This window comes from Dermochelys coriacea, chromosome 2 (assembly GCF_009764565.3).
Source record: "Dermochelys coriacea isolate rDerCor1 chromosome 2, rDerCor1.pri.v4, whole genome shotgun sequence".
Classification (NCBI taxonomy): domain Eukaryota; kingdom Metazoa; phylum Chordata; order Testudines; family Dermochelyidae; genus Dermochelys; species Dermochelys coriacea.
Genome location: NC_050069.1, coordinates 102,269,808 through 102,294,327, shown reverse-complemented (window position 1 = coordinate 102,294,327; position 24,520 = coordinate 102,269,808). Strand labels below are relative to the sequence as shown.

At 39.2% G+C, this 24,520-nt stretch overlaps 1 protein-coding gene across 8 annotated transcripts in view; it reads right to left on the bottom strand.

Annotated features, from left to right (window-relative positions):
- Nucleotides 1-24,520, bottom strand: part of ZNF407 (zinc finger protein 407) — a 471,531-nt gene that overhangs the window by 63,157 nt on the left and 383,854 nt on the right. The window contains exons 9-10 of one of the 8 annotated variants that reach the window (XR_006278950.1): nucleotides 5,775-6,133; nucleotides 3,909-4,140 (exon numbers count right to left, since the gene is read on the bottom strand). The exons of 4 other annotated variants lie outside the window; for them this stretch is intronic. Coding sequence is in view for 3 of the 4 variants with exons in the window: in XM_043508196.1 (XP_043364131.1) it covers nucleotides 14,539-14,570 (32 nt within the window). In the remaining variant the exon portion in view is untranslated. Of the gene's footprint in view, nucleotides 1-3,908; nucleotides 6,134-14,439; nucleotides 14,571-18,230; nucleotides 20,103-24,520 lie in introns of those variants that run through there. 3 more of the 8 variants (XM_038392357.2, XM_043508196.1, XM_043508200.1) reach the window with 3 other exon arrangements.

Genomic DNA, 24,520 nt, shown 5'->3' with positions numbered 1-24,520 from the left:
CTAAAATAATCCCCACCAGTGATAAATGGGCTACGAAACATTACCCTGACTTTTTACAAACTGTGTCCAACATTTTGCTGTTTATTTTGGAAAGAAGCAGGGAAGCCCATCACGCAGGACTCCTGGCCACAGCTCTAAGAGCCTTTGCTCTCACGTGATCTGTCAGTTGCTATAATACTTAGGAATGGTGCTTTGCTCACAGCTTTGCCAAGCCTCATGGACAGGAGAGAGATGAGCGTATCACTGGTTAGAGGCACTGAACAACTGATCCTGATGGTGTAATTCAGAGATACCACAGCATGGCCATACACTGTGGTGACAGGCAGAAAATATGACTGCAATGGGAGCGCTGATATCTGAAGGGGGAGGAGGAGCCTAAGAGAGAGGATGGTAGGAAGAGTGACAAGGGAAAGAGAGGGAGATGCAAAGGAAGAGTTTAGGTTGGGGAGAACACAGCAGAGTGGGAGAAGATGCAGGGAATAAAGTTAGGTAGAGATGGGATCAGAGAGCAATTAAGAAGAGATCAGGAAGAGTTGGAGAAGGGAAAGAAATGTACAGGGAGAAAAAGAAGAAGGCCAAAAAAGCAGGAGCGAGAGGAAAGAGGATAAAGGAAGTAGGACATTAATAAAGGAGGAAAGCAACAATGAGAGTAAGAGGATGAGATGACAAGAGAGAGAGAATGAATAGGGAAGGAGCAGGTGAAAAAAGGGACAAGAGAATATGAAGACAATAGGAAAAAGAGAGAAATGAGGAGAGATGTGAGGGTGGACATGGGAGAGCAGAGAAAGACAAAGGTAGAAGAAATGGTGAGGGGAAGAAGGTTAGTAAAGGGACTAGTGAGGTAGGAGATGCTAAGAGCTGATGAAGAGGTTCAGTAACAGTTCCTGGTTCAATGTTGGAAGAATGTGACTTGGTAAGGGAGACAAATACAGTGCCTGATTTGTTTTTTTTCCCACCATCAGAAAGGTGGCAACACTAGTAATTAGAAAATTACTAAAGCAGAGAGGTGAACTAATGTTTTGACTGATTATTCATTTTTGTCCCTCTTCCAGTCCTACAGAAGCTTTTACACAATTTTTTTGTTTAAACCCCCCCCCCCCCCAGCCCATATATATTTTTAAGCATTAACTTTCTTACTTTTTGGCTAATTTATTAAAAGTCCATGTTCAATTAACAAAATACAAGCCAATTTTGGGAAAGGGTTTGGACTTGAATCATTTGGGGAGTGGTAACTGAAGAGCAAACTACATAGGGAGAACAGTAGTTCCAAGTAAAATGGCAAGGGCTTTTGTCTTAAAGACCAGAAACGCAACAGAAACAAAATATAATAAAAAAATGAAAATTCAGGTACAGGAATTATGTTTTTCATACTGAATAATTATTTCTGTACCGCCCGTAAATCCTCTCTGGTAAGCTGTGCATCTAAAACTCATCGAACTGCCAAGGGGTAAACGCAGCTCCATCCATCACACAGCCACTTGACAAATACATTCCATAATAGAAGTTTATTTTTATGGGAGGCTGAATCAAGGACTTTCCCATGCATACAAAAACTTGTCAAAATTATTTATGAGTCTTGCTGAGACACACAATATGTCATATCAAACTCCTATTTTCCTTCCAAGCACAGACTGTCAATATCTCTGCTACTATCAATAATGTGGAACACTGCTGCTATAGGCCCTCAGGATTTTGAAGTCATTTGCCCATCCTAGCCTGCTGCCAGAAGCTGTCTCTAACTGCAATGCAGCTGAAGAGAGGTGTATTTACAACCTCTATGAGGTGTAGTTAAGGTAAGCACTTGGGACTGCATTCAAAGGCTTTGCCAACATAAAATAAAATGGAAACATATGCCTGAAAAATTACAGTTGATTATAGCTAGAGTTATGAAAATAGTGGAGGAAAAACCTATTTGGCCTTTTCGTAAATTAGAAAATCCTAAAGCTTACCCGCATTCCCTGGGATGATTAAACAAATAATCACTTCTGATGAATATGTCTGCACACTTATCCCACCTATGAAAAAGGCTCAAAAGTAGGCTACAATATAGAGGGCTCAGGGTTTTCTTTTTGTAGGTTAGAATGACCCAGTCTAGTTAATTCTGATACTTTCATCATGGTAATTCACGTGGAAGCAATTGCCTATATAAAAAGTAAAGCTAAATACAAAGAGTTCTTTTTTCTTCCACCCCATGTGTTACATCTTTCATTACACTGACTTGCTGCTCTCCAAGAAACAATAGCCCTCCCCTAGAATAACAACATAAACCTTCTTTGATACTTGAGACCATTTAGAGAAGCAGAAAATGGGTAATTCTTCAGCAGTTGAATGGTTAGTGAGGGTCTGAAGTGATATTTTCTAAACAAACTCTTCCATGTTCAGGTTTTCACCAAAGAAAACCTCATGTTGCACTGATTTGATTTTGCTGTCAAGAAACCTCTGCTATTTGACTACAAGCAACAGAGCACAAAGAACCCACTTCTGGGTTTCACCACATGCACAGGTCAAAACCTGTGGCTGGCAGCTCTGCAGTTCTGCTGTGCATGATTTAAGAGTACACTGAAAGAAGGAGGGTTTATGTGGCTCCATAAGTTCTTTCCCTTACTCTCCCAAGGACAGAGTCACAGTTTTGCCTCAGCCTAACTGCCAAATGTGGCAGTTGGGTGCAGGTAAATGCCATATGGGAAGGCATTGGGCCTGTTTATTTCAGAAAAAAGCAGGTTTCTCCTTGGCTGACAGAGTTAGTTAGGGAGAAACTGGGCACTGTGGCCTGAAGAGAGTTCCTCAGAGATGCCAACCAGGGAGATGAGAAAGTGTGACCTAGCTGATCATTTCCTCCTCAATCACAGGGGAGGAGATGGACTTAGTGTCCTTTAGCTCCTCCAGAGGGCAGAATTTCTGTTGTTGATACATCACTGCTGCAATCCTAGGTAGAGAAGAGGATTGGATTATATATAGGGAAGCGTGGGGGCTGCGGATGGGAAAGAGTTACTTTACATGAGTCCGAAATGCCTTGAATACCCCCCACACCTACTTACCACTAAACTAGTGCTCCCAACTTTAACAACAACCAATGTATCCTCGGGGGACCTGTGCATCCTGTTTGGTCAGGTAGTGTGGGGAGCTGCTCAAGGCACTGGGGAAAAGTAACTCCTCCAAACCTCCTCTCACCTTCAAGCCGTTCTACATATGTGCCTTCTTTCTCTTGCTAGAGTTGCAGGAACCCTTACAGTTATTACAGAGAAAGGTCTACAAGTAGGTTCCATAACTCTTCCACTGGGCTAACAACTCCCCCCAATTGGCGGGCCCACCAATTTATACACCCATTCTCCAGAATGCTGTACAAACTGGTATCTGGATTTGACCTTCAGAGAGTAACACAGGGAAATCTAAAAGGATTGTGAGGACTTAGGAGCAGGCACCCTCTTTATACTGTACATTTGTAAAGGGCCTAGAATAAGAGATCTGAGGCTTCTAGACACTACCACAATACTACTAAGAATAAGAGGTAATGCATTTGTAATTACACACAAGATGAGATGCATAGCAACAATATTGCTTTCAATTTCTTAGATAAGATTAGAAAAATTATGGTTACACTTTTGGTTAATATAGACATTACTTTAAATATTGCATGCTACCATACACAATGTATACCTCTAATTTGCATTGCCAGCTTCAGCTGTGATCTGCCCACAAAGAATTTAAAGGTGGCAATAGCTGGTGTGTTTTTTCAGTGTGCCTTAAAGCCAAGCAGGAAATAGCAGTACTGGTAGGGTGACCAGATGTCCCAATAAAATCGGGAGTGTCCCAATTTTTAGGTCTTTGTCCTGCATCCCAACTGATGCATGGTCGGGACGCCATTTGTCCCGATATTATGGCTTTGACTGCTCTGGCATTTTTTGTTTGCTTCGGCAACTCCAGTGGTTTTTTTTTTTTTTTTTTGCTTCCCCCATATGTCCCGATATTTTCTCTATTACATCTGGTCTCCCTACGTACTGGTAACTAGTTCCAGCACTAGATATAAGTTTATTCAAAGGATACAAAATAAACCCATCCATTTTCAATAATTTTAAAATATACCATCTCAAGGCAAGAGGGCAACAGAGCTATTTAACCATTTCTGTTAGCAGTTCAAACCTGTCAAAAATCCGAAGTTTTTTTATTGATATATTTTCAGAATGATGTAGGGAAAATTTCAGTTACAGGCATCATTGTGCCCATTACTCCTTGAACATTGCACTGAAAATACGCAGTTTAGAAAGAGAAAATATAATCTTTTTGATTTCTCTGGGCTTTAAAACGCAGTCATCTGAGATTATTTTGGGACAACAGTAAGACTCTCTGAGCAGACAGCTGATCACTCTCTTCTTCCACTTCACTATTGATGCTGATTACAGAAACAAATACTACCTTCTGTTAAAAAGATATTTATAAATAGAATTAGCCTTTTGAGATTAATTTTCCTATGGGAAATCATATCCTCTATTAAGCACTGTGCTCATTGTATCACTCCTGACTACTGAGACAGTGAAGAGTGTGCCCAAAAGTGGCTGAAAAAGGCAAGGGAGACTTACTGGTATATTTTAGAGTTAGGTAGACAGACATTATTGATGCAAAGCAAATGTCCTTTTACCCATAGAACATAAGAACGGCCATACTGGGTCAGACCAAAGGTCCATCTAGCTCAGTATACTGTCTTCTGACAGTAGCTAATGCCAGATGTTTCAGAGGGAATGAACAGAACAGACAATGATCAAGTGATCCATTCCCTGTCACTCATTCCCAGTTTCTGCAAACAGAGGCTAAGGACACCAACCCTGCTCATCCTGGCTAATAGCTATTGATGGACCTAACCTCCATGAATTTATCTAGTTCTTTTTTGACCCTGTTATAGTCCTGACCTTCACAACAACCTCTAGAAAAGAGTTCCACAGGTTGACTGTGCATTGTGTGAAAAAATACTTCCTTTTGTTTGTTTTAAACCTGCTGCCTAGTTCTTGTGTTATAGCCATTCTGTAATATTAAAAGGAGACAAGTCAAAGATTAAAACATGTAGGGTCTGATCCTTCGCTGACTTGCATCTTGTGTAGTCATTTAACACCTTTGCAAAGTGAATGTAAAACATTAATATCTCACTTGGTAGCCTTTTACATTCTTTTTTTGCAGATGTCAATGATGATGCAAGGTGTGGGCTGGTGGAGAATCAGTCCACCATGTTTGCTTCAACATCAAGTAAAGACATTTTTAAATGTATATTTTTTTTTAGAGTAAGCAACATTAAAAAGTTCCTTCTTAGCACATAAATATATAATTATTTATTTAAGAAAAATTAAATTTAAATAGTGTGATCTTATTTATTGATTTAAGATGCCTTATCCTTGTACTTATAAAAGAGAATGACATTGCATTAAAGTTACCCTTTGGCAAGAGTATCAGAAAGTTAGACCCCACAAACTTGTAACTTGGGTTACTTGAATTCTAGATCCCCCCCCCCCCCCCGATGCTATATTTCACTTTTGCAAAGTCTTTAAGCAAACATTTCCCTTTTCCTCTTGTCAAGCCAACTAGTAACTTTGTTAGCAACCCTGCAGGACAGGAGATAACTATAGAGTTCTCTAATTGTTATGCTCTTGCAAGGGCTGAGCCTGATCATTCACTGAACTGTTGAGTTGATGGGATTCGTGTAGCTGGTTATAAATTGATAATCTAAATTAATTCATTCAAGCAGAAATCGATTTTGTAACTCCTTGAGAGCTTGTAATAATGCTTACCTCCTACCGCTAGCTGCATTCTCCGTTTCATAAAGCTGGTCAGAAACAGCTGGATTCAGGTGACCTGCTAGCTCATTAAATCTGTTACATGTTCCTTCTGGTAAATGATATTAAGCTGAAATGTCCTTGCGTTGATTTTTTTTCCCTTTAATTTTATGACAGAAATAACCTAATTTGTAACACAAAATAACAATCTCCTTGGATTACTTTGCCTTGTTAAAATATTTTATGCATTTTTCATTTACACAAAGGTAATGGAAAAACACTTAAACTATCTGTTATTTAAACCACAAGAGATATGTTACTAAAAGTCTGATAGCTGCAAAAATGATTGCCTCTTCATAGTCTTTGCTTTATATCTGTAATAAAAGGCGGACAATTCAATTCATCGGTTAGTAAATAAAGTACGATAGTTTTTATTTTATTTGCTCGATTGCATTGCTAGAACTAAAATCAGATTGCTTTTCAAATTCATTTAGAAATGGGACTCATTATTCTCCTTTCCTACTTCTAATGCAAAATGTCTAATGTCCATTTTGACTCTTACATTTTCTTCATCTAAAGCAGATATAACCTAATTCTAAACCTCAGATTAAAAGAATATATTTCCTTCTCTGTTCTTCCTGTAAGTATTGAAAAAGCGGGGGATGGGGATGCAGGTGTGAAATGTTGCATAACTGAATCAGAGCATTTGCTTCTGGATCTGAGACAATTATAAACACTTGTTTCTCAAAACTCTGTGACTTCAGCTTCCTCTGCCTAAATACATTTTAAGATAAACACAACTCAAACGCCATAATAACGTAGCTGGAATATGTATCGCATGGCAACAAGTGCTCATTCAGCATGTCTGTTGCTACGGCGAGAGCCAAAGTTCTACCAAATCTGGTGCAGTTGAGGACACATAGCTAAAACAAGTCACTTTTTTCACTCAAAACATTTATCATTTAAGGGAGAGAAAAAACACAATATTGTCTTTTTATACAGCCCACAAACATTACGCTACAACCAGTAAGCAGTCTTAAACGCAAATGCTTAAAAATGCCTTTGACAGTTCTAGCCTACCTTACCCAGTAGGCGTCACTATAGAGCAAAAATTCTCTCAGGCTGATAACATGGCAACACTAGCCAAAGAAATTATCAAAAATGTTGGTAATAAGATCCAGCTATTAAGATATTAGTAGATAAAAATCAGAATTATTAGCTTAATAAAATTAAATATCCATATAAAGATAAATCATCCTTTTAATTATCAAAAAGAAAAAACTATTGATTTTCAAGCTTCTGGCAATAACAAAGCACAGAAAAGCATAATACATACTAAACAGGCCTTTCCTCTGAAATATATGTATGTCACAAATAAACCAATATATAACCCATATGCCAGGCACTTCACTAGAAGGTTTTTCAATATAACCATTTATAAAATAAAGATACTAAAATTATAATATAATTAAATATAATTAAAATTATAACTGTATGCATGTTTATGTATAGAATACCACACACACAAAAGCAGGTATTACTTACTATCTTATTTTACAAGCCTTACTTACACTGAGTAGCGTTTATTGACATGAGCTGTCCTCTGAGCTGTCTCATAGCGTTTATAGATGCACGTAAGTAAAAGATGCAGAATCAGGGCCTTAGACAATAAAATTAGTATAACATAAAAGCAACATATTATAATAAGATAGATTCTGATGTTAGCCTCCCAGACCATGAATGTATTATGGTTAACAGGGTGATGAAAGATCCAGTCATTTTTTCTACTCACCAAATACAGAGAAAATAATCCTCTGTGCTGCTTTGCTCTAAAAATTAAAATGTAAAATTACAGTAGACGTGTCACTTCACAGCCTATGATGCTGCTATCAATCCAGACTCACTGGATGACTTTGTCTGATAGACAGTGCTCTATGTTGGGGGTGGTGAAAAGCCACACTAACCCACAAGGAATAGTGCTCATAGCAAGCACAAATTCACAGGAGCACTGGGAGAATGTGCCTGCTGCACCATCTTTGAGAACAGTGCAGAATGCTTTTCTCTCCAGACCTACACAACTCTGCTGACCAATGCAGAGGAGGGCAGGGCCAAGGCTCTGCCTATACTGCTGCCCTCTTTGGGGTGGCTTCTGCTTCAGCCTGGGCTAGGAGGGAGCAGTCCATGTGCTCTGAACAGCATAGGGATTACAACTGCTTTACTCCTGCCCAGGGCAAACAAAGAGAGAAATCTCCTTGCACTTTCCCACCTTGTTCACTCCCCCAGAGGCCACTAATAGTTTGGCCTTTGTTGTTTTGCGAAAGATGTTGCCATATAAGTGTTATCTATTCAGTAGCAGCTTTGAGATTCTTCCTCCTGTTGGCACCTACCATAGAAGAAATGCAAAAAGTCCAAGAAAAAAAGGGGCCAGATGCAGTGTTTCCACTGAGATTTCTACTGGCTAACTCAGGAATTGTTACTAAGGATTCTTTGAGCAGGCCAATGGTACCTTAAAGTTCCTATGTGAATGACAAAGCTAGTTCAAGGCACCTTGTGTGTTGATAGTGATTATGCCATCTTGATCTCAGTCTTTCTTTAGTGAATTTTTAAGAATGGGTTTGCACTGGGATTTCTTTAAAATTAGTGATTGCAAGCTATATACTGCCATTACATAGATTTGGATTAGTTCCTTTAAACTATCTCAAAATAATGATGTCTAACAGTTATGGTGGAGTTGGGTGAAGCTCAGTGGAAAGAAAAAAAACAAATGGCTGTTCTGAAAAGAAGAAAAACTCAACTAAGCTCTGGTTGGCCTTAAGGTAATATTAGGGCAGACTGCTTGCATCTGGGTTTATCTACCATATCTTAGGGAAGTGAGGTATGAAACACTAATAATTTGGGGGCACGAATGACTATAGGACTAAAAAAAACAAAACAAACCTATCCCCCTTATTTTGGGCCTGCTCCATAGCCCATCGAAGTCAATAGAAAGACTCCAGCTGATTTCAATGGGCTCTGGATCAGATACTTTAACAGGAAGAGAAGAGTACCTTGAATACTTTATCACTCTCACTACTGGCGCAGTTCCACTGGTGGCAGCAATATTACCAACAGTGGGATTTTTTTGGGGGAAAAATGAGTACAAACACAACCTATGTAAAAGGATGACAATGTGGAGCCCCAGATTTTACCACAAAGAAAATATTCTTGGCAATTTTTCAAGCCCCCCAAATTGGTCAAAAGACCAGTGAATATTATCATTTCTCAGCAGTTTTCCAGTATCCCTGGTCTTAGTTGTATCAAAGCAAAACTGCCAGGTATTATCCAGCTAAAATAAATTTGTAACAACAGACGAGCTCTAGTGTCCACAAAGAAAGGAATTTTGAGTCCTTTCTACTTCCACTAGCCTGACTGATGGTTCATTTTTTCTTTTTTGGCAGCATTCAAATACTCAGAGAAACTGACTACGAATTTTTAAATACAATTTCCCCTGTAAACATCTAGAAAACATTAAGAAAAATTATAATGACCCCGATTATATTTTTATTGAAAAAAAAAAGCCCATGAATGTAGGGACATTCTTACAATTGAGATTATAAATTATTTAATTAATCACTTTTTGTTACTGGAAATTTACGAGCAGAATAGCACATTCTGAGGTGTGTATCTTTTTTAGGTTGTAATAGGGTAGGCGGAAGATTGCAAAGGGGAGAGACTAGATAAGAGACTACTATGCTCCAAGAGACTTTTTTTTTTTTTTTTTTTTAAGAGAACAAGAATAGGCATCTCCGCAGGTCTAATGTTCTCCCCTCTTTAACATCAACACTACCTTTATGTTACTTGCAGATGAAATACCACATATATATTGGCTGCTGCCACACCCTTGCTGTTGCTAATCTGGCTTCTTAAATTTAATTTCTTTTACAATGTCTTTTCCTTAGTTTAATTAGGCCACAGGGAGTCAAAGAGAGGTAGTCTCACTGTCCCTTCAGAATTTATTTCACAGACTGTCCCCTTCAAGGATTTTATTTCTGTCATGGAAAGCAGACAGACATTCTCATATTGCTTAAAAAGAGAAAATGATTAATACAACGAGATTGCTATGCTTCTAGCTAAAATGGCTCTCTTTTTAATGTAAACTACAACAGCTTGAGAAGATGGGCACTGACACTGCACTACAGCTGACAGTTTAAGGTGTACCACAACTGAGTTCTGTAATACAGTGTAACCCATAATAATAATAATAGCAGCAGCACTCTCTTCATATTAATATAATAAATTCTCTAGACATAGATGATACTGTCATATTTCAAATATGACCACAAAAATAGTATGATCTTAACACCTTTGGATTTATCTGGAAAAGAAAAATACCGTCTAAATCACTTACGCTGATATCACAAAGTCTTTACTGAACTGCATTAAAGTACCAAGATTACAATATATTTTAATACAATAGATATTTTTGACAGATTTATTAGTCTCTCCCTTGTGTTTAACTTGTTGTTAGTAAAGCTGTATTTCCTTTACAATAAATGCTCTGTGTTCTGGTTCCCTAGCCCACAGAGCCTGGAATTCCCGAAATGTAGAACACACTAATACTATGTGTATATGTTTAATACACTAGTTTAAAACAACAGCAGTAAGAGCATAATATTTTATAATGTTAAAGTGTCACCTGCTAGTGTTACAATAGTTAAAGATCTACCAGCCATACAAATGTGTTGTGGGTTAGAATGACATACTCAGCTCTGCAGCAATTTAAAATAAAATATACTGTACACAAATACCAAATTGGGTTTGTGCTGGTTTGACATTATATATCTTTATAAGACCACCTATATTTTCCAGTAATGTGATCAGAGTGGAGGATTTTGGCATATTTAGAAGACTGAAGCAAAGCTGAGTTTAAAATATTGAAACCTCTAATTTGCCTCCTCCTTCTTCCCACATCCACTCTCTTCAAAATTAGAATTTCCAGACAGATCATGCAATCTGATTGTATGTTTGGACAATTAAATAAAAAAAAAAAGCAAGCATAAAATGGCTGAGATGCCTAGGTTGCCAAAGCAACTACTTTACATGCAAACGTGACTATTCTTTCTTCATATAATCATTTTGGGTAAAATTCACTGAAGTGCAAAAGGCTTACAAAAGGCCCTATGCAGGGGTAGTCAATAGAAAAATCACGGACCAAATCCAGAGCCTTCTGAACAGACTCTGAAATCTTTTTATTTACTCATTGTTATCATTATTGCTATTTTTTAGTATTATTTTCTCTGGAGTCTGGACCTTGATCAAGAAATTTGGACCTTAAGAAAAAATAATTGACTACTCTTAAGCGCTTAGGGACTCCACCTCAGCAGAGAGTATCCTGATAGCAGAACTAATGTGGTTCTGCTGGTGGGGATGGGGCCAATATTTGGGGGAATTTTTCATGGGGGGTGTAGAACCTGTTTGGTGTAAATCCCCTCTTGGAAGAGCACTTCACACAGCACCATATAGACAGATAACAGAGACTTGACGGGGGAGGGAGAGGAGCAGGAACAGAGAATGCAGACAACGAGCTGGTATAGCCTCTGTGAAAAAGTTCTATAGCTGTTCCGTGACCTCTGGGGGGAGGGTGGGAGGGCAATTCCTTCCCATTTATCCTCAGTGCATCTGTCCAGTCACTTGTACTGGGTGCCACTGGCATGAGGATTTGGCCTTTAAAGTGTCAGTTCTCTCCACAGGGATAAATTTCATTTTTTAGAATATGGATACCTACCATACAAGTGCAGAAGACAATGTAAATTATGTATCTTAATACCTTCTGAGAGCCAGATTATACTCCATATTCTTACGTGGCTATACAGTGGGGTTGAAAGAGTAAACAACCTTTATAAGAGATGGTCAGAACTGGAGCCAAGTTACTCCCACTTTGGATCACATTGCCAAAAAAAGGGCAGAGAGTGGTGTAGGGTAAGCAAAGCCATGACTCCATCCCCCTCTGCACAGCCACATGTGCGGACTGTTCCTAAAATGGTGTTGATGATTACAGTGTTGCCAACTCACATGAATTTATTACAAGTTTTACAATATTTAATGTTTTTTCTTAAAACCTCAGCTCCTCTAATGAAGTGACTGCACAAGAATTTCAGCTCTTTTTTTAAAGTAAGTTTTTTGCTCTAAAAATTGGAGAAAATATGGAAAACCTGACCTGAATGCAGGCTAAAGGGCACAGAAACTAGGATATAAAGAAAAAAACCCAGATGTTAAAAAAAATCTTATGATGTTTTGAGACCTGACTCATGATTTTTGAACTCTTGGAATTTACAGTGCTGAGACTGTGCTCTCTCCATTACAAAGAGTGGGTTCTGGGAGACATTCCTCCAGAGGCAGAACAACTCCCTATGCAACCACTGAGCTCTGCCCGTCTCAGACCCATAGCTGTGGCCAAATGCCACAATCTACTTCAATATACACCAACTCCCTTTGACACGGATGACTTTAATGGCTTTTTTTGTAGCATTATAGTGTATTGTATAATTAATTCAGGAATAAAGACTGCCTAACTGCAATCTGACACAACTGAGTTCTCTTTTTGAAGCTGTTGCAGTCCATTCTGTCAATAACCCTTGGCTCAAAAGTTGCTATTGCTTCACATTAATACAAGAGACAAATCATTGCTTTGGATGTACATGGTATCTGTACTGTCCAAAAAACCCCCAGATTTGTAAGAGTCTTTAAGAAATTGAAATCTTATTTTGTCTTCTCTTTTAAAGGTGCCCCACAAAGCTTTAAAAAAAAAATTGAATGTGATCTTTTTGTTTCTTCATTCTATATAAAGAAGGCCTGAATGGTTCTTTCCCCCCAAGAAAAAAAGATGCTGATTTTTAGTTGGCTTGAGCCCTCTTTGTTTTCTACGATGAAAATATCTGGTATGTTAAGTCTGGTCTTCACGGGCTCTGCTGGAGCATCTGTTTGAAGTCTCATAGAACATACTCCTTGTGAGCATTCACACCTTAACCAAAAAGGTGAAGATGCTGAATCTTTATAACAAAAAACATTCGTTATCCAAAATATTAATAAGTAAGTTCAGTTAAATATGTATTAACAAAAACCAAAGAGTTTAAAAAAAAGACTAGAAATCCCTCCCCTAAGTTGCCAAACTTTTATGACCTTCTCCCTTGTGATGCCAGTGTTCTCCAGTCATCATGTAATCATTTAGGTTAGAAAAATCCTGAATTTTTCTCACATAAAAAAATGAACGGAAAAGAAAAAAGCAACCATCCATCTTAGTGTCCTTCTTAACATATCATAAAGAAGCATAAAAAAAGTCACCACTGACCCAATGCTTTTTCCCTCTACAGGACACCTTTAAACTACTATTTAAAAAACAGAACAAAACTGCAGAAACAAACACTTTGAAAATATATGTGTTAGGTCTGTTTTCAACTTATAAAAGATTAGGAAATTCAGAGTTAAGGCCATTTCTGGAAACAATATGCCTGACAATTGTATAACTGAGAATTTTTTGAGATGTGATTATATAAACTAGATGCTTATCTTATTTGAGTTGATACATTCATAATTCTCTTCCCTTGTACAGTAGTTTTACAAAACTGTAGCATGCATATATTTGGTACACAGATACATTTGTAATATTCCCTCTTATCTACTTTGTGTTTTTTCAAGCCAAAATCTATAGCTTCCATTTGAGAGAAATATGTTTTTAACAATAGGAACAAAATATGGAAAGTAGAGGAGCAGAAATACAAAATTTTTTAAATGAATAGGATGTGACAGGAAGGACATGTAATCAAAGAAAATAACTGATTTTTTTAAACCACTAAAAATAGATTACAGAGTCTACTGAAAAAAATATCTTACTGAATTTTAGGGATATGGCTCTGACCTATTTTGATCTCTAATTTTTTTCTAATCTTTATAATATTTATAAAAAACATCCCAGGGTCCTAGGCAGCAGAATGACATAGACTGATTGGATCAGGAGAATCATAAGTTTTACACAGAAGTGGTTCATAATGCCAGCCATGCTGATGACATATAGCACCCCTCTCTGATCCATGAATAAACAATATTCTTGTCTCCAAAATCATCATCATTTATTGAGCATCCTTAGTATGCTCAATGCTAAACAAAACAGAGGAAGACATGGTCTCTATCCGTTCAGTATCTCTGATCCTGCAGTTGGATCTGTGCAGGCGGACCTTTATTTTTGCACAGAGCACCACTGAAATCAATGGGGTGATACATGGACACCAAGACATGTATTAGATAATTAGATGTTAATAATATGGTACAGATATTTTTGTTTGTTTGCTTTGGGGATCTTCTGTGCTTTTTAATATATATCTCTTTCATTTCTTTGGAGCACAAAGATGACAGGAGAGAATTCCAATTGTAAGGAAAGAACCAAAGTTGGGAATCTTCAGGAGAAAGATTACAAAATGGGCATTTGAGAGATGGCGTAGCTGGGAGGAGAAAAGGCTGCAGAGGAAATGTAGACTGCAGAGGTAATGCAGATTCTGGAAATGAGAGCAGAGATGAAGTTGGCACAGTGTTAAGCAGCACCTTAAAGAGGAGGATAATAAATCTGCAGTTGATGCAGAAAACGAGGGACATGGACTAAGTAGTGGGGGAGTAACATGATTTTAATGGCAGCATTGACTGGAGGCTACATTACCTGCACATAGCACCTGATCCTACAAGGTGCTCAGCATCAACTCTTGTTAATTTCAGAGGCCCTTGAGAGCCCAGTGTATGTCACCTTGCAGGATCAGGCCTCTAGATCAGATGTCACAATTACAGCTATTAACAGAAAATATAAAAAGCAGGTATTTGGTTATGGAGGGAAAAAAATCTTTTAAACAACAATGAACATAGCTATTGACATTCTTAAAAATCTAGTTTTAATTCACCATATTTTAAAGAATACATCTGAATTGTCCTGACAAACAGATCATTGGCAAGGTATTGTTTTTTTTAAATTTTATATCATTTGGAATGACCACAGATTGATTTGACTTGCCATTTTAGACCAAAAACCCCACAATGTTTATTTGTTAGATACTATAATATTTTTGTCTACCTACCTGCTGTGTGATAAAGAGAGGAAATAAAGGTGGCGTTCATAAAGACAATGATAAAATTTCCTTCATTTAATAGGCAACACACTGATTACTGGCCACTGGAGTATTAGGTTGAATTGCACCACTGATGAATAGCCAAGGGACTCAGTTAACAAAATCAGTGCTTTTAAAGACTTTAATGATAGAAGCAAAATGAATGAAAGCGTTTGTCAAGATTAGGATTGTCATTAGCAAATGCTAATTACATATTAGTTTAATAATTACCACATGATCATTTAAAAATTATTAAATTTTGTTACTTACTTTGAAGAATTGTCTTTTCTTTTTAACAAACGGTTAGAATTCACAATAGTGCTTTTCAAAAGCAAATTTCTAAAGCTTCTACTTTTTCCTGCACTGTAGTTCTTTAATAACAGAAGGCTTCTAAGGTTAGACTGCTATTGTCAGATAGCTTTGTTGAGAATTTTTGGAAAATACATCTTATTTCATTCTTTTAAAGATATACTCTACACTATCCTTTAAAGAAAAGTCACTACCAAGTACAACCCACAAATAGCAGATTTTAAATGACAACTTCTCTACAAAAATAGCTATGTAATAAAAAGTATACTTCCTACAAACATATACTTGCTGATTATTAACACACATTTACTGTGATGATACTGTATCCTTTCCAAATTTGTGGTCCCAAAACAGGCCTAAATGGAATTGCTCGTCTTAGACATGTATCAAATATGTCTATCAGCTGTGCCATTTGTGGAGCACAGGAGTATATCATAGCTTAATTGATAGACTGCTTAATGGTGATAACAAAAACACATTTATATTTTTTCTGCAATCCAATTTGATGCCACATACACTACTCAGTTTGTATCAGCAATCAGTAGCTTAAAAAAATGTATAAGGCGCTTGAGTCACTTCAAATGGAAATTTTCTTAGCCAGAATGAAATTTACCATTCCAACCAAAGCTATAACTAATACAGTATTTGGCTTCTTTTATCAGCTTGCAGGCACAAAGTCCAAAAACTGCATAGATTTGCTCGGTTCTACTTTTAAAGTTTTACATTTAAGCAACTGGAAGAAACTCTAATACTATACTTCTTTTTTACAGGGGAGAGTACAGAGATGCACTTTTGAAACATGACCAGTAGAGTGGCTTACTAAATAAATAACAACCAAATGATGATTATATAACATATTTCACTCTGAAGGCTCTCAGAATGCTTTCTCATTTAGGGTCCAAATTCTGACTTGAAACAGACCCACGAATTCAGAAAGCGTAGTGTAGTAGCAAACAAGCACCACTGTGGGTGGTTGCCCTTAAAAACATGTAATTGTCTGTGACAACAAAATAATGTTACATGCTCGAGTTGCCAACCCTTCAGGATTGCCCTGGAGTCTCCAGGAATTAAAGATTAACTTTTAATTAAAGTTTATGTCATGCGATGAAACCTCCAGGAATACATCCAACTAAAATTGGCAACCCTAGTTTTACATCAGTATTCAGAGTATTCTAGTATTCCTTATTAAATACAGGTAACTTGAGAAACTTTTCAGAGTAGCAGCCATGTTAGTCTGTATTCGCAAAAAGAAAAGGAGTACTTGTGGCACCTTAGAGACTTTTGTTAGTCTCTAAGGTGCCACAAGTACTCCTTTTCTTTTTGAGAAACTTTATCTAAGTTTTGCAAAGGCAAAGACATTTTTTTAAGAGTAACCTCCTGTAAATGTGCTCTAATTCCCAAGCACAAAATCAAGCACATGTGTATATCTGCATAATTTCCACAATGGCCCAAAGACAGGGTGTACTCCAAGAGAAAGTGGGTATTCCATTGCCAAAGCAAAGCTCTGAGCATCCAGACCAATAAACTCAGTTCAAAGGTTTTGCCAAGTGCAGGAGTAACTTATTCCAGATCAGAACTCAGAGCTGCAATAAGGTTGACTGGTACCACAGAAAGCATGGGGGATTCATTCTAGATGCAGAGGAAGCAATTTATATAGGTGTTCTTGGGAATCTTTACTGACTTGTTTTATTGCTGTAATTTTTTGCTTTAGAATACATCTATTGCAAAAGCTTCTGTGATGTAATCCTTTTTTTATAACTTAACTCTGTAACTTCTTCTAAGTAATCTTAGATCCTTTGACACTGATACTAAACCCACATTAAAAACGATCTCTAGAAATATAGCTTCAATGTTTTGTTTTCAGAGAACTTTTATAAACCTCACATTTCAGAACAAGGCACTAATATAGAACATCTAACAGATTTCTATGTAAAAATAAATTTCTGACATGTAATGTTAGCACTAAGAGATATTTAACCCTTGAAAACCAATCTCAACCCTATTTTCTGTTAGTGATTTTGAACAACAAATTTGTCTATGACTACGGTAAGTTTTTCCTTTGATAAATTCGGTTTATTAAAAGTTTGGAAAAAAAGATTTTCCTAACTGAGGTGATCATTGGTTAGTATTTTCTAAAGGCAGTTTTTCTTTTTATGGACATTATCAGTGTGGTCACTGCTGGAAATAAATATTGCTGGAACTTGTATTGTGGCAATGTATAATGATGGCATATATCTAAAACTTGTTTTTACACCTGTGTTTTTCCTTTTGTGTATGGTACATATTCAGGCTATGGTTCCATTCCCTGTTTGATAGCACGTGCAGGGGTCTTTTCATTTTTATTTCTGAACCTGCTTGACTTGTACTGTATTGAAATGAATTCCTATTGTACAAGTCAAGCAAGTACCGTACTGAAATGATAAGTAAATGTGGAATTAGAAAAAACCATATTCATAATTTATGATATTTGCAACTCCCAATAAAATTGCACTGGACCAAAACTGCTGCACTTCGTAGAAATACAATTTCTAATGAGCCAAATCTTGCCCCTTTCTCTGTGACCTTAGAGAACCATAACTAGGTAGAACTGGTGTGTTTCCTCTATGTAAAATGGAGGTGATGCAGATTTGGGGAGCTCGCACTGAGGTCCCACAGCCTATGTGTGTCATTGGGAGTTGTTGCTTCTCAGTGTGCAAAGGGGTCTTGGGTGCAGTAAAGGGTTGTTGCTAGAGGGAAGGAACAGAAATTCTCCCCTATAAAAAGGGTCCACTACCAATGGGGCCTACTGAGGATACAGCCGTGGCTGCGAAATAAACAAGTTCAAATGATTAATATCTCAGTTATATTTTTGAATAAATAATGAGCATGTACTTTGTTAGAACCATCTTTATTTTATATTAAGGGGTAACAAAGCAAGAGTGAGCAAAACTGAATCTTCATGAGAGATCACAGTGGGCTTCTCACAGTATCCTCATGAGAACGATGCAAATATTTCAAATAGTACTATATGCACACTAGAGAACTTTTAGTGTCCCCCATAAGGGTCCACATGGGCTAGTTAGTGTGCAACACACTAGTATACTCTAGAATTTACATGCTTCTGGTGTGGACTAAAGCACCATGAGGACAAGCCCCCGCTTTCTCTCCAAAGCAGGCCACAACAGAACACAAAATGGCAGCTGCTTCTGCCAGTAGGAAGGCAGCTAAAGGTATAGAACATGGAAAAAATATACAGTACATAATAAAAAAAAGCAAGTAACATCAGTAGTACTGCACATCTCAAACATTCATAAATTATGAGTCAGACCTAAAAATCATGAGATTAAGGTAAATTATGAGATTTGAAAAACAACATTTTGGGCTTTCTAATGAAGGTCTGCTAATTTGACAAATCTTTGTCAAGTTCTAACATGATAAAATTTTGTATTGAAGACAAGCCTTAAGATGCGCTTTAGGACCCTTTTGTTACAATATAACTGCCCCCCCCGCAATGGGGAGCCCTGGGTAAGCAGTTTAGCATTGTATGTTGCTAGCGCTTGTATATGTAGTGAAGTGTATTGTGAGAAGGGTTGAAGGTGTGAGTGTGGAGTAAAAGGTTATTTTGCAGGGTATGAGAGGCCATAGAGGGAGGAAGGGAGAAGGGAATGGGTTAACTTGATGCTTTAACTAGGTTTGAAGATAAGACGCTAACTTCAGCCCAAGGCCACAGCACACAACTGACTTTTGGCTGCCTGCCAAGAAAGACGGGGCCTGGATTATAACCCAGTTTAGCCGTGAGAAAGGAGGATTTAGCTGAACAAAAGTGCAGGGGCTGTAAAAACTAGTGAGACAGCAATGGCCAGCGAGTGAAAAAACAACAGTTTCGCATCCCAGAAGCTGGTGTGTTTTGGGAAAGCTGAGGAAGCTGCAGAAAGCCAGTTTGGACTGGTACAAAGACCACGGGGACAGAAGTCCCTGAACAAAACGCCCCCCAAAAACCCCAGAACTTAAAACCCTCTTGAGAATTGAAGCAAATTGGAGATTAACATTGGAACCTGGACGGCCTGTGCACAGGACAGAACTTTTGCCCACCCTTCCCCCATTTTTTTTTTGGAAGTTACACCCAGGCGTGGCCAGCCTTGGGTTGTGTGTGTGTGAGTATGAAAGCAGGTGAGGGCTCGGGGACTAACGCTTTCTTTCTTGCCCTGAGTGACGTGGGGAGCACCCAGGACTCAACACTGTTATTTTATTAATAAAGTTTTAAAACTTAGTTACTTGGTGTGCTTTTTTATTTTTAATGATTTTGCGGCCATTAATGTTATAATATTGTTATATAAAGCACCAAAGGGGAAAATTTATATTACTTGGGTAAAATCACATGCCCATAAGGACAAGGGACAACTCCATAAATAAAAACGAATAAGCTAACTCAAATTTGTTCAAGTAAAGTAGCAGCAATGGTCACGGGACTAGCTACTCCTGAGCAAAAGGACATTGTCTAAAAACTACATGAGTGGGCACATGAGGGGGTGGAGAAAACCCTGTTCAAAGTTAGGCAGGTGGCACAACGGCCAAAACAAAAACAAATGGTGTACCAAATTGTAAAGGAATTCTTAAGTGTGTCCAGGTAAAATGAGGGGTCCAGCTCCCCATTTTACAGAGGCAAAAAATTCAAGGGGTATAGCACCATCTGCAAATGAATTTTATTAATTTGCTACCAACAACAAAGGAAGGGTATAAATACCTCCTAGTAATAATTGATGTGTTCTCAGCCTGAACAAAGGCATTCCCAACCTGGGTTAATACAGTGGCCGTGGCTGCCAAAAAACTCTATGAGGAAATCTTCTGCCGGTACGGCACACTCTGGATTATCGGCTCTGACCAAGGGGGGGCTTTTGTGGAAGAGGTTCTTAAATCCTTGCTTGCTGCCCTAAACATCAAGCAACAAATACACATCAGTTATTGGCACAGAGCAGTGGCATTGTAAAAAGGCAAAACCAAAATCTAAAAAACGCCCTTCGTAAAATGTGCTCAACTTCAAAAACGAACTGGCCCCAAAAGCTGCCGACTATTTTGGCGGCTTTATGCAATTCTAACCACCTGCGTATAGGGTACACCCCCTACCATATCCTTTTTGGTCGTCCAATAATGTGGGGCAATCTATGGGAATGGGAGGGGAATTTACCCGCCAAGTCACCAAACGGTCAAAATATTGCCCAGCTAAAAAAAAAAAGTGATGTAAAACTCGCAAAGCCGTAAATTTAAAAAAAGGCCAAACGCAAAAAAATCGTCATTAAAAATGTCAAAAAATGGCCAATTAAAAACCAAGTAATGTTGCCAAAGCTAAAAAAAGTGGCCCATAGGCTGAACGTTAAGTGGGTGGGTCTCTACCCCATTGTAAACCGCATCTCCCCGGTAGTGTACCAGCTTCAGCTACCCGGAAAACTCAAATGGGTGCATGCCAATCAGCTCAAAACATGTTTCTCGCTAGGTTTCTGGTCATGGCGGTTGTAAACCAGCCACCTGCTTAAACCATCTCGGTCTCCATCTGTCCATAAAATTATCTGGATAATTATAATTATGAGGAGGGAAAATACTTCCAAAGGCTCTCATGGTTCAAGCTGCGAATGGGGCCTAAGCCACAAAAAGCTTTAAAAAAAAATGCCTTAAAGGCAAAATATAGTCCAAATAGCCCCGGACCTCCCCTAAACCACAGAGGGACAAACCCTTTCCTCATGCTGTGGCCTGAAGCGGAATGGGAGGCCCTTTGGCAAGCCGTTACAGCCCCTAATCCCTAAACAAAATATTGTTGTTGTAACCTCCTAAACCAGGCAAACAACATCCATAACAAAAGCCAAAAAAGGCTGTAATGGAACAACTAATGCCTTAGAAATTTTTAGACCTGTCTCAGTTTCTCCAATAAGTACATTTATGTTGTTCTTTTTCTTTTCCCTTTTGCTTTGTTAACAAAACAGGTCACTAATGGCAAAAGCCCAGGACCACCCTAAACAGGAGTGGTGGGACTGTTTTTGCTGCTTCAGGCCTGCAAAATTCATCAGTGTAATACAATGTATGTATGGTGGTAACTATCTGTGGAAATCCTCTGGTGTCCGAGGCTTTTGTCATCCTTTGTTAACTTTACCATTGTTCAGAATTGGCCACGGAAAAAAAAAAGGTGAATTATTGATTGGCAGGGGGGCAATTGTGACTTAGCATCCTGGGAATGTGGCATCATGTATTACCTGGGTATTTTTCCAGGGCAGTCCCCTGCTGAGAGCCCCAGGTCCCCGGCCCTGCATATCCCTCCCCAGTTGAATCCCAAATGGAATTAACCCAAAAGAACCCCATACTCCACCAGGTAGCACCACAGGGGACAACGTTACATCCCATTGCCATCTAAACCCCTCTCCCAAAAAGTTTGTTTCCACTTGGAAACAATGGCCCCTTTGGAGGAGGAAGATCTCTCTCCATACTGCCAGCACTTATGGTTCCACTGGAAGGGAAAAATCTAATAGCAATGGCTCAAGTAAACCACCAATAAAAAGGTACATGGGGAGGTTTTCAATATGACAAAAAAGTTTAATATGCTGTCCAAGTCAATGCTCCACATTAACAGCTGGCATAGGAAGGTGGTTGCAGTATTAGTTCAACCTAACCCCACAGTTCCAAATGTTGGTATATCACGTATATCACCCCCTCAGTCACACACACATTTGCAGTGGGGGGAGGTAAATATTACATTCTCCAAACAATTTCCAGCATCCCTTTTAAATTGTAGCCTCCTTCACTTAGCCCCTAGTCTTCAAAAACAATTCTAAAAAAGCACCTCCACATCTCCCTCACCAGCAGTGGTAGCAGATGTCACCAGCCACCAAATGGGAAGCAGCCACTCAATGCTAAATCCTCCTTAAAACCACCTTAAAAGCTTTAAATATTTACCTGCTCCAAGCACGCTTTCAAGTCCCTGCCTTTCTTCCCAATTGTACAAGGGGGGGCCACCCTCCAACCTGCCCTCCTTAGGCAAACGTTGTCCTTGTCCCCCCAAAAAAGCAAACCTTAGTAAGCTCCTTGTGGAATGGTGCCAATACTGCAGCTAGTATTTAAAATATTCAGCAAGGGGCCATAAAAAACAAACAATTAAAAAAGGCCATAAAACTGGTCACAAGTGCGGATCTCACCCACTTTACAGTGGCCACCTCTGCCCGCAAACATACTGGCAAATTGGCCCTCCACATATGGGATACCTTGCAGGAACTAATTAAGACCATAATTCATAGAATATCAGGGTTGGAAGAGACCTCAGGAGGTCATCTAGTCCAAACCCCTGCTCAAAGCAGGACCAATCCCCAACTAAATCATCCCAGTCAGGGCTTTGTCAAGCCTGACCTTAAAAACTTCTAAGGAAGGAGATTCCACCACCTCCCTAGGTAACACATTCTAGTGTTTCACCACCCTCCTAGTGAAAAAGTTTTTCCTAATATCCAACCTAAACCTCCCCCATTGCAACTTGAGACCATTACTCCTTGTTCTGTCATCTGCTACCACTGAGAACAGTCTAAATCCATCCTCTTTGGAACCCCCTTTCAGGTAGTTGAAAGCAGCTATCAAATCCCCCCTCATTCTTCTCTTCCGCAGACTAAACAATCCCAGTTCCTCAGCCTCTCCTCATAAGTCATGTGTTCCAGTCCCCTAATCATTTTTGTTGCCCTCTGCTGGACTCTTTCCAATTTTTCCACATCCTTCTTGTAATGTGAGGCCCAAAACTGGACACAGTACTCCAGATGAGGCCTCACCAATGTCAAATAGCGGGGAACGATCATGTCCCTCGATCTGCTGGCAATGCCCCTACTTATACATCCCAAAATGCCATTGGCCTTCTTGGGAACAACGGCACACTATTGACTCATATCCAGCTTCTCGTCCACTGTAACCCTAGGTCCTTTTCTGCAGAACTGCTGCCGAGCCATTTGGTCCCTAGTCTGCAGCAGTGCATGGGATTCTTCCATCCTAAGTGCAGACTCTGCACTTGTACTTGTTGAACCTCATCAGATTTCTTTTGGCCCAATCCTCTAATTTGTCTAGGGTCCTCTGTATCCTATCCCTACCCTCCAGCATATCTACCTCTCCTCCCAGTTTAGTGTCATCTGCAAACTTGTTGAGGGTGCAATCCACACCATCCTCCATATCATTTATGAAGATATTGAACAAAACCGGCCCAAGGACTGACCCTTGGGGCACTCCACTTGATACCGGCTGCCAACTAGACATGGAGCTATTGATCGCTACCCGTTGAGCCCGACAATCTAGCTAACTTTCTATCCACCTTATAGTCCATTCATCCAGCCCCTTCTTTAACTTGCTGGCAAGAATACTGTGGGAGACCGTGTCAAAAGCTTTGCTAAAGTCAAGGAACAACACGTCCACTGCTTTCCCCTCATCCACAGAGCCAGTTATCTCATCATAGAAGGCAATTAGATTAGTCAGGCATGACTTGCCCTTGGTGAATCCATGCTGACTGTTCCTGATCACTTTCCTCTTCTCTAAGTGCTTCAGAATTGATTCCTTCAGGACCTGCTCCATGATTTTTCCAGGGACTGAGGTGAGGCTAACTGGCCTGTAGTTCCCAGGATCCTCCTTCTTCCCTTTTTTAAAGATGGGCACTACAGTAGTCTTTTTTCCAGTCGTCTTAAGGCTGGGGACCAACTAGCGTGGGATTCAGTGTGCTCCCGACTCCAACAATATTTAATCCAACAAGTCCAAAGCACCAAAAAAGAATGTAATCCATGAAGCCTGGCCTGGGAAAATCCATTCCCACTCCGGAATTCCCTGGAATCAATGGTCATTTCGCTATGGAGGCTCACAAACTGGAAGTTCACCTGCTTAGCCTGCTCCTTCATGGCCTTTGGTCCCATGAAAGGAATGTGGGCCCCCTCTATAAAAATCCAACCAGGTCTCTCGGAAGGCTGCTTCTGAAATTGGGTGGTCCATGGCAACGTGTGAGAGGTGGCCCCCCCCATGACATGGCAAAGCGGTATGTGCTGACTGCAGCCCCTGACTATCAGCACATATGGATTACAAAGGGCAACACCTGGCAACTATGTCCTATAAAGCCCCCTCAAATAATGTATAAAAAAAGGCAATACCAGGTTGTTTTTATAAGGTGGGTCAACACATCTGCTGGGAAGGGGAGGCATCGGGATACGCCCCCACTAAGGCACATCTGTTTACCAATAGCTCCGCATATGTTTGAAGGACCACCTACCCCAGGATGCCCCTCAATTTGCGGTTGCAATCTCAAGCGCAAAATTTTTCAGTGCATTGGCCTGCCATTATCCAAAGTAGTGTTAA